Source organism: Capsicum annuum, chromosome 10 (genome assembly GCF_002878395.1).
Source record: "Capsicum annuum cultivar UCD-10X-F1 chromosome 10, UCD10Xv1.1, whole genome shotgun sequence".
NCBI classification, from domain to species: Eukaryota; Viridiplantae; Streptophyta; class Magnoliopsida; order Solanales; family Solanaceae; genus Capsicum; species Capsicum annuum.
In genome coordinates, this window is record NC_061120.1 from 176,378,754 (window position 1) to 176,389,778 (window position 11,025).

The 11,025-nt window shown below is 32.6% G+C and overlaps 1 protein-coding gene across 6 annotated transcripts; it reads right to left on the bottom strand.

Annotated features, from left to right (window-relative positions):
- Positions 1 to 4,624: 4,624 nt before the first annotated feature.
- LOC107843359 (interactor of constitutive active ROPs 2, chloroplastic) lies at positions 4,625 to 8,929 on the bottom strand. Of its 6 annotated transcripts, none has more exons than XM_016687603.2 (5): positions 8,836 to 8,898; positions 8,376 to 8,430; positions 7,589 to 7,633; positions 7,133 to 7,289; positions 4,625 to 6,512 (listed from the first exon to the last, which is right to left on the bottom strand). In XM_016687603.2, the coding sequence occupies exons 3-5, from the start codon at positions 7,606 to 7,608 to the stop codon at positions 4,917 to 4,919; spliced, it is 1,773 nt and encodes a 590-aa protein (XP_016543089.1). In that variant the 5' UTR covers positions 7,609 to 7,633; positions 8,376 to 8,430; positions 8,836 to 8,898; the 3' UTR covers positions 4,625 to 4,916. The 6 variants fall into 6 exon arrangements, with proteins under 6 accessions (XP_016543089.1, XP_016543090.1, XP_016543091.1 ...); XM_016687604.2 differs by lacking the exon at positions 8,836 to 8,898 and adding an exon at positions 8,547 to 8,816; XM_016687605.2 differs by lacking the exon at positions 8,376 to 8,430 and having other exon boundaries at positions 8,836 to 8,929.
- Between the last annotated feature and the right edge of the window lie 2,096 nt (positions 8,930 to 11,025).

Below are 11,025 nucleotides of genomic sequence, written 5' to 3' on the forward strand. Positions count from 1 at the left end.
GTTACGTTGCAACTTTTTGTCTATGAGCTTACCCCAGAAGTAGTAGTTAAAATACTATAATATTATGAATCCTAGGGTAGAGAGAGGATGAATGAGGTTTACGATAATATGTGTTTGGTTTCTTTGCCTGTGAATTCGCTTGCTGCATGAATAATGTGGTTCCAAGAATTTGTGAAAAGCTACCATAAGGGAAACAAAGTCAGAGCTTTAAGCAATTTATGTTGGATCTAGAATTAATCGAATAATTGGTCGTCTATCTTTCTCGTGCTTCTCCCTTTTTATTTGTTTGTTAGTTGCCCGCTTTGTTTGCTGTTTACACCCTTCTCCCTTTCTTTCCTCCTTTCCAAAACCAATAGCATGGGCCATGATACGCCGAGATTAATGTAATAAGGAAGAAATGGGTTTTACGTGTGATAATCTCGAAATAAATTATGCCTCCAGTGCGAGCTCATCTAGTTCATCAATCACATTAACCAAATTAAGCAAGTTGTACTTTCTCAATAGATTGCATGATTTTGTTCCGCTAAGATGATTTGGGTTGCATGATTGTGCCTATGCCTTGTTTAAGTCGAAATCTTTTTCCGGGCTTGAAGATTGACTCCCTTGGGGACATGTAATCTACCTGGGTTACTAATTTTCAAAGAGCGGATGAAATATTCGATCATTCAAATAGTTTGCTCCTTTCTTTCTTCTCTTGTTTAAGGTTGTGTCTAAAATGTTTTGCTTTGACTAAATATTCCACTAAAATTTTCCTATTTACTATCTTCTTTTGTTAGCATTCTATTTAAAATAATAATAGTAACTTCCTGCATATTGTTAAATTAATAGTAATCCTTCTGCATTCATTCTTGTTTTCCACATATGGTTTAACATCAATAGAAATCTTTGCGCATTTATTTTCTGCATAATGCTAAATGGTAACTTTTTAGCCTATATTTTCTTATGGATTGCCCAACGTCAATAATAATGTTTTAGTACTTGATCAACATCCATATTGTTTCTTTCACGATTTAACATTAGTGATAATTCATTCAATATGTCTAGTCTTCACCCACGTCTGAACATTTATTAATCCTTTCGTGTTTTCTTTGCATGTGGATACATTCGAGTTCCGAACGAACTCCCCCTCCCCCATTTTGCATTACTGACATGGGCCATTGAGGCCCATTACTCCGAGACCAAGTCCAAAATCAAATCTCATGGTATAACTGAATGCAAGGAGTCGCAGAAAAAAGAAAAAAGTTAAAAGCCATTGTTGAAACGGCCAAGGGACTTGAAAGTCTCATTCTTTTGCATTCGTTTTGCTTATTTATTTAGTAGTTTGTTGTTGTATTTATTTATTTCTTTTTATTATTCATTTATTTAGGCCTCGAAGCCAAAGTTGTACTTAATACAGGTAGAGCGATACTCGAGCCAAAGGCTCAAAAGCTAGACTAGGACAGGTGAAATGGGTCGAAAGCTCAATTAGACCAGGAAATGTCTCATTGATTTGGGCCCAATGGCCTAAATCCCTTCCTTTCTCCCTTCCTCCTTTTTCGTTATGTGTTTTTGCTTTACGTGTCTTGCAAACTTAGTTAAATCCTTAGTCAAGTCGCTAAAAACTGGTTTGCAAAAACATCAAAATAGTCCTAAAATCGCTTTTCTTCTCAAAAATCAACTTTTTTTAAGGTTAATCAAAGACCATTTTCAAACAGTCCGGATAACCGCAAGTTACCGGACGTTTTAGGTGCCTAACACCTTCTTAAAACATTAATAAGAACCGCTTACTCATAATCTCTAACTTAAAACGGTTTTTCTATTTTGAATCGTTTGAAGTAACTTTTATAAAGGTTTCTTAATTCCTTTTCAAAATTAAGTGGCGACTCTCTCTCAATAAGTCAAAATTTCTCTGCAAAACATTAAATTAACAAAAGTTTTAAATAAATACTAAATGTGAAAGAGAAGCATCCTTAAGGGATATAACATAACGTATAAGTTACTTTAAAATGTTAAATATGTTCATTCGTTTTTAAACACTAATCGGTAAAGCATGTACCTTTTCCCTGACTCTCAGACTTCTCTTTCGTTTATTCTTTTATATTTCAAATTTACTTACAATTTTTTTGACTTTTTCCTTTCAATTTTAGTGATGGCCTGCTAGGCAGAAAATGGATGAATATGCTGAGAGTAATCTAGAGTAAATTCTTTCAGACAGTATATGGTAAGATTTATACGTTTCATTTGAAACTTTTGATTTCATTCAACAATCGAAGTTAAACGTTCAACTACCACATTGCCCACTACGGTCGATAAAAGACCTCAAAATTGAAGGCAACTTCATTTTTTTTTCTTCCTCAAAATCTCCTCATGATACAATGAAACCTTAATCCTTCCATTCTTGCGACTCTTTATGCAACACCACCAACAAAGGCAACGTTATTGTCTCCTCGCATATTTGGTTGTATCTTGTAGGTAAATTAATTGGGCAAATTAATTAAGGGTGACAAAAAAAGTTTCAAAACTAAGAAAGAGTGACACAAGTCTTAAATATTGAGTAGAGGTGACAATTTTAAGATTAGTGTTAATGACACTAATTTTAAAACCCTCAAATTTTATTATTTACACAAAGATTCCTACCCCATATTTACACAAAAATTCCTACACCATAACCACCACTCCTCCTCCACACCCTTTTTACTGTCGCCCGCCACCGCCTCCTCCACTATCACTATCACCACCATTGCCACATCTTTCAAATTCACCATATTATTTTTTCCCTCTGCATAATTATCGCCTACTTTTCTTCTTTCTCCTCTACCACCGTTGCTATCAACACCACAACAAATGTCATCTTCTCATTCGGCGTCACCACCAACACCACCATCTCTATTTTTACCATAAATATCACTTTTTCGTAGGCTCCTCCAATCAGATCTTTTTTCAGAAATTAAGTATTTATTGAAGTTGCTGCAGCAACAGTCGAAGTTGCTGTAACAACAGTCGAAGTTACTACAACAACTTCGATAGTTGCTGCAGCAACTTCGATAATTGTTGTAACACAACAACTAATAGTAATTGTTGCAGCAATCGTAGTTGCTGAAGCAACTCTCGTAGTTGCTAAATTTGCTAAATTATTTCCTCATTTATTTTTAAAAGAAATTAAAAAATTTCTTTTCAAACTTTTTAATTTCTTTTTTAAAAATAGTCCATGAAAATTAAAAAAGAAAGAACGAAATGAAAAGAGAAAGAAAAAGAAGAAGAGAAGATGGAACAAGAGGAAAATCCATAGAGAGAAAAAAATAAGAAGAAGAAGATGGGGAGAAAGAAAACCAAGAGAAAGAAAGAAACAGAAGAAAAAGATTGAAAGATAATAAAAAGGGGGGAAACTGTAAAATTTGAAATTTGGAGTTGGAGGACTTTTTAAAAAATTAACTTTTTTTAAAAAATTACACTTTACACCCCAATTATCTTAATCACACTTTAAATAAAGTTCTGACCTTAGCTGGTCAAAGTTATCACCATTTTAAATTTAAAAACCTTTTTGTCACCTCCCACTTAATTTTTTCAAATTAGTTAAGTTGAGTGATTTTGATAGTTTTTAAAAATTGGGGGTATAAAATTATATTTAAAAAAAGTCTTTTTAAAAATCTAAAATAATTCAAAAAGACATAATCAAACACAACTCCAACTCCATCTTTAAATTTTTTTAGTTTTCATGACCAAACACCTACTCAAAGTAGCAGTAGAATCTCAAGAAAATGCTACTAATGAAATATGTAGGAATAAAAGATTTATTTTTGGTCGTTTTGGAATTTTTAATACTTTTAAGGTCTTCTTTGGCCAAAAAGTCTAATTCATAGTCGACAAATTGGAGAAAGGAAACAAAAGAGGATCGTGATATAGTAGTTCGATTATATCACTTACAAGGTAAAAGAGTTGGTAATTTGACTAGAGAACTTGTAAAGGTTATATTTTTTTCTAAACAAGTCAATTTCATTTTTATATAAAATTAAGACATATATTTCAAATGTTACATTGAAGTTGAGGATAATTCATAGCATATTGTGCATGTTCTGTGATGTTTTAGATTGCACTCTGCTAATGCGAGATACTTTTATGCTTTAGGCTATCCTTTTAATGTGATGTTTGAGAAGAACTACAGCTGGTATTACAAGAAATGTTGATATATTTCTATTTCAGAGCTGAAATGAATAATTATCATATGAAAAACCATAAATTTCCCTTATTTCTTGTTACTGTTGAAGGTTCAAACACATACACGCACATACAGCAATACTGGACGAGTTCATTGGATGCAAATAAATCAATTCTACCTTAAGGGTGTGTTCGGTATCATGGAAAATATTTTCTTAAAAAGAACAAGTTGGCTTCTTAGTTTCTAGCTTTCGGTAAGTAACAAAATATTATCTCAACAACATTTATACCTAATCTAACAAAGCACTATAGGAGTGGGAATAGGTAGTGAGTGGGGTTCGTGGTGTGGCGAGATGCTCAAGGCGTGGGTGTTGGATGGACGTAGAGGAGACAATGAATCTGAAATGTCACTTTTAGCAACTTATTTTCCCTATTTCTAATTTTCCTTTTCCTAAAAAAACGTCTACCAAAACTTTTTGACCAACAAAACTTAAAAATATACCGGCCACACCCTTAATCATGGTTTTTTTTCTTTTTGCTTCATTACATCTGCAGAATTGAAAATTATAACTAAAAGAAATTACAACACTTAATATCTCCTTAGGAGCCTACCAAATATTGGTAAGTGAGATCATACAGTGTTCTTAATTTCAAATAGCTATACAAAAATCTTCTATGAGATTAATCATATTTATTAACAAAAAACTGGAAATGTAAACTAGACTGTTATTATCAGGCAAATCAAACAGTGATTATTCAAAAGCAACCTGCAATATATGCTTCTACTTTTGGCCTTTCTTCAATAAAACACCAATCTTTTTCAACATGTTGCCATTCTTCTTCTTGGGCGAGTCATCATCCGTTTCTTCAGATATTGGCGAATCCAGCTTAGTGTGGTAATCTAAAGAACCTGCTCTCTCCGTGTATTTCCCGTTGTTTCCAGTTGAAAGCATAGCTGCAGCTGCCTCAGCAGCTTTCCTCCACTGATCAGCTTGCACTTTTAACCTCCTCAACTCTGCTTCCATCTCGGAGTTGGCATTCTGTGCTGCATCCAACTGCTCGGTCATACGTGCTGCCTTTCTGATACTATTATCCGCTTCCTCAGTCAAGTGTCCTAACTTCATCAGGGCCTCTCTTTCTGCAGTTCTTGCAGCTTCTGCCAAGGCGAGCGTGGAATCATTCGCTTTGCTACCCTCAGTTTCCTTCTTCTTGATTTCTGCCTTCAGTATCTCATTTTCCTCCTTTATACTCTGCAGCTCTGTCTCTTTATCGAGTAAATTTGCCCTCAAAACTCCCAAAGTTGATAATTCAGATTCTGTATTAGCTGAGTACTGTACTTTCTCCACTTGCATAGTCAGCTCCTTATTTCCGTCTGAAATGTCCCGTAGCATAGCTTCTTTGCTCATCAATTTCTCCTGTAACTCTTCCAAGTCAGCTTTAGTAGCCTTAAACTTTGCCTCCCATTCAGCCTCTCTCTGTATTGATTCAGATTTTGACTGTTCCACTAGTTCATAAGCACTTCTAATCTGCAAAGTGCTCTGGATATATTCTTCCTGATATCTTCTTTCCGAAACCTCTAATGCAGATCTTAGTTGACTTACCTCATCTTGTAGATTGCTCAGCTCAGTTTTGAGTTCCTCGGCTTCTACATTAACTGTGGAATCTTGTGCAGATTCAATACTTTGAGCACTTTGGAGTTCACTGACAAGTTCCTCCAATGTAGCTACTCGGCTGTTTGAGTGTTCTAACTCTAGCGACAAGGATCTACAAGCTTCCATTGCTTTCAGACCTTCAGAACGTAGAGTATCCTCTGTCATCTTTGCCACTTCCAGCTGCTTCTTAGCTTTATTCACTTCTTCAAGCGCGCCAGCCTCAGATTCTTTGCTATCATTGAGCTGGTTTCTCAAATTTTCGACCAATGTAAGTGTTTCCATAAGTTCTCCCCTTAAGCTTTGGATCTCAGCATAAGCTGATTCAGCATGTCGAGCTTGGTTGGCTTCAGAATCAGCCACTCGGTCCAGTTGAGTTTTAAGCTTCTGAATTTCATTCATAGCAGAAGCAAGAGCAACAGAGTCAAATTCACGTTGCTTTTGGACAGCCTCAAGTTCAGATTCCCATGCTCGATCCCGATCTTGTGAGAGCTTGCGTAGCTCCAGGAGTCGAGCTTCTTCAGAATCCGAGAGTTCAAGTAGTTGTTTCTCAGACTCCTCAAGCTGATCTGACATAGCTGTGAGCTGCTTCTTTGCTTCCTCCGCCTCTAGTTGAGCCCGTCTCTTTAATGATTCGGATGAGTTGAGCTGATCTTTTACCTTCTTGAACTCCTCTTGTAGTTGAGCAAGCTGAGTTTCCAAGTCAGAGTCTTTGGTTGGATGCTTCTTCTGTTATACAAACATGAGCAATGAGCACCTAAGTAACATTTGAGGACCTTTTGAGTACTAAGAGAGCAACAAAAGAATAGAAGGGCGGACCGGTGCACAAAACATGCAGCATTAGCAGGGATAACAATACAAAGATAATGATGTAGATTATGGATTGTAAGTTCTATAAATAGAATAAGTTTCCATCAAGTACTACAACACGTGCCTCAAACCAGCTACTCATACACGTAAATGAACGAAAGAACAAGGTACTAGAAAAAGCACATGATTTAGTGACCGTGCCATATATCTTCCACACGAAGAGAGGCATGGAGCACTCTATATAGTGACACTGCCAAAAATCGTCCACAACAAGAATTAAACAGTTTCAGTACAAAGACCGTCCCATTCAAGAGTGCTAGAAAGACGTGAAAACATCAGAAGGGAAGGTCATTTTTATGCTTGCTGGGCGAATATAGCTAAATTAGAGCATACCTAAACATGGTAACTGCCAATTTATAAAAATGAGACACTACAAGATCAATAGGATGAAAAGTTGAACTTGATGATATATATAGTTGATTGGCTTTTCTAGTTGCAGAATTTATTGCGAACCTTAGTGTTTTAAGTTTCTTCTTTACCTCTAATGCTGGACTTCGTGGAGAACGACGAACAACAACTTTAGGACTACTCTCTTTAGGTGTCCTGGAAGCAGCATCTGACCCAGAGGTTTTGAGCTTTCGAGCTGTCTTTGATGATGCAGGAGATGTCCTTTTTGGCACCTCCACCGTGACATTTCTTCAGCCAAAAACATGCACGAAGGTAAAAAAGATAGTCAAACAACTAACTACAGAAAGAATCCAAGCACGCAAAATATATGAATTGACACCAGAACATTGATCTCAAACCCCTCTTGTATAGGTCACACGGAGACAACTTTATTGTTGCGCTGATGCTCCCTTCTAGTAGCATTCTATTGCTAGTACTAAAGTATGTGACCATTTTTGTTTCTAATATATAGATAGATAATAACTTCAGAACTGCATGTTATTTCAAGGATGAGATATTGTCATTTACTGTTAAGAGATTAGAAATACCTTGATTTTGGTGTCTGCATAATACTAAATTCCTCTTAGCAACACCTGAAATAGTTCAAAAGATTTCTTGGTTTAGAAAGAAGTTTGAATATAATGTGCATATACAAAAGTACAAAACTACAGAAAAAAACAATATGGTACATGATGGATTTGCTAATTGCAATCCACATCCAAATTAGAAACTAAATTAAGTAAAACACACAATCCCTTCAAAGGAACTCCAAATAGAAACAACCTCCACTACCACCAACCATACATTACAATACAAGAGCAAGAAGTCAAAATTAGAAAATGAGAAAACAAAATGCAAAGAAAATTGCTACCAAAAATAAAAATAAAAATAAAATCATTATGTAAGTCATATATATCCAATTCCCTTTTTTTCTTTCCTTTTACTTCATCTCTACTCATGTTGTTTATATTGTATTACAGCAATATGACACTTTGGGACAACTAACATCATGCCTAAGAAAATGCACTAAAATACACATGGAAAATGACTTTAGAAACCACCATGATAACCACAAATACCCATTTAAAGGTGTGGCCTAGTGGTTAATGAAATGATAGTAAAACATTAAATGATTTCTTTCCATTTATCTAAATTTGGTGGTGCAAGCCTAGTTATCAAAAGGCGAAAATAGACAACTATATCTCACTTCCAAGCAAGTTGACTTTAGCTATATGAATATTAGAAAACCACAATTAAGAACTTTGAAAAGTTCCTAATTAACACAGTAATCACTAATAACTTTATGGAACACAAACAAATAAAATGATTCACTACCAGGAAGTCTTTCTTGAATTATTATCTTTTCCCGTTCCTATTGCAATAAGCAGATCTGAAACAGAAAACAAAGAAGGAAAAAACAACTAAAAACAACCTCAATGACTAAAACTTAATTCTAAAGAAACCAACTCACATTTAAAAAAAAAAAGAAAAAAGACAACAACCCACATGAGAAATGAATGCTGTGAGCAACTACTAGTACACCGAACACATGAAAACTGAGGAAAAAACATAACCACTATAAATGAGCACAATCAAGAAACCTTTAAGACAATAAATGAACAGTTTTTGAACTGACTAGAAATATATGTCCAATGAAAAATCAAGTTTTATAGTCTAAACAAAACTAGTAGCTACTATCTTTACAACAACAACAACAACAAAAAAGACTCCAAGAAGAAGAAGAAAAGATCCTGAAAACCAAATTAAGTTTCTGTTTTTCACCAAGACATTATACTTTTTTTTCTTTTAACTTCACTTCTGTTTTTTGTCAGTGGATGGTGAAGGTGAAAAAGAATAGGAGTAATAGGAAAAAGATTGGAAAAAGAAACGGAACCTCGAACAACGTTAAGATAGTATTGTGCATGACGCACGCTGTCCCTTTTTTTTTTTTTCTCAAATTATGTTAACTTCTTCCATTTTCATAATAAATGAATTGTTGAATTTTAACACACAAATTAAAAAAAAAAACATTAAAGATAAAAATTTAACACGACTTTCTATTTTTACCCAAAAAAAAAAAATTGACCATGTAATATCTTTTCAAAAGTTAATTGATTGTCAAATCATAAGGGTAAATTTGGTAAAAAATTCAATGATTCATTTATTTTGAAACTCCAATAAATACCCCAACAATTCACTTATTCTGAAACGGAAGGAGTACAACTCAAATATTCAGAATTAAATTTTCAAACTTTGATCATAATTAATTCAAATATTAATTTTTAAAAATTTTCAAAATAAAATTTACTTATTCTAAAACTATATAAAATACACTATTTCTTTTATCCTAATTTACGTGAACACTTTCTTTTTTAGTTAGTACCAACATAATGAAATATTTTTATATTCAATAATAATTTAATTTTAAAAAAATTATTTTATCATGAGATATTTATAATCACACAATTATTTATGACTTGTTTTGTTTTATGCCATTAGATCCCAAAAGAAACTCTTTTTTAAAAATCTTATATCAAATTAAATAATATCACATTCCATCTTAAGTTAAAAAAATCTGACATAAATTGAAGGACGAGAGTATAAAATTTGTTTTGAGTCTGGAAATTGAAGAGAGATATTAATGGCAACGCTCGTTAAACACGGGCTTGACCAAAGATGTAGTGGGACCCAAGTGGTTAGTGAATGATAGCTCTCAAGTAACCGAAACAAAGCACTGAATTGGATGGACTTCTGTTTATTTGTTTTCTTTTCTAATGAATGTGACTACTCTACTTTCTATCCCTTTCCCTTTTTTGTTTTTTCTTAAATGTTTTTTTTTTTGGCTTATGTGCTCATTGACAAATAATTACTCCTTTGTTTTATTTTATATACAGAAAAAGTATAAATATATTTCCGAACTTTAATAAATGATACGTATATATATTTCGTTATACTTTAAGTATAAATATACTCCAATCGTTAATGATTTGGTATATATATAGGATAAACAACATAAATCTCAATATTTTACTACCTAATTACTCTCTCTCAATACTTTTATAATAATTACATAAAATCTCATATATGATACATTAATTAACGTCATGATACATTAGTTTATGATACATTAATAAATCTTTAATTATGGTTAAAAACGAAAAAAAAATAATTAAGCCTACAGTTGAGCAATTAATGCGCTTAATTAAAGAAATTATTGTTTAAATTACTTAATATATGTCATTTAATAACTTATGATAACAAATATCATAAGTTTTCCTATTATGTAAAAACTTATATTGTATTATGATAACAAATATCTCATCTAATAATATTGAGTTTATGATACACTACAATTCATGACACATTACATTTATTTGTGGTTACTAATACATTATTATATTTTTTGCTTAATACTTTATATGTGTAAAAATTATCTGATACATCGTATTAAAAGCTAAATATCTTATGATACATTACTTTATATGCAAATACAACAATATTATATCTCTACTATTGTATTGTTAATTTAAGTTTCTGATACATTAAATTATTTTGATTGAGATACATCACTGTAATTAAGTTTGCATTATATTTGACTTATTTTTTAAAATATTTGATACATTATATAATTTACATTAAGATATAAAACTATAATTAGCTTATATGATACATTGATGAAGAGTAAAATATCCTTTGATGCATAATAGTCTAACAGATGGACGAAAATTAATTTATAAAAATTGTAATAAAAACAATAAAAAATTTTGCTTAAATATCATAGCCATTTTATTCAGAAAATTTTGATATTTCAATCTATTTTCACGAAAATCAATGTTGTTCATTTCATAATGAAATGACGAAAATTAAAAAAGAAATTAATGGTGAAAAGATGAGTTGTTAGATTTAATTGAGTAATAGATGAAAATATGGTGGAAATTAAAAGAAAGTTAATGGAAGTTGTAACTTGAATGTTGAAGTAGAAGAT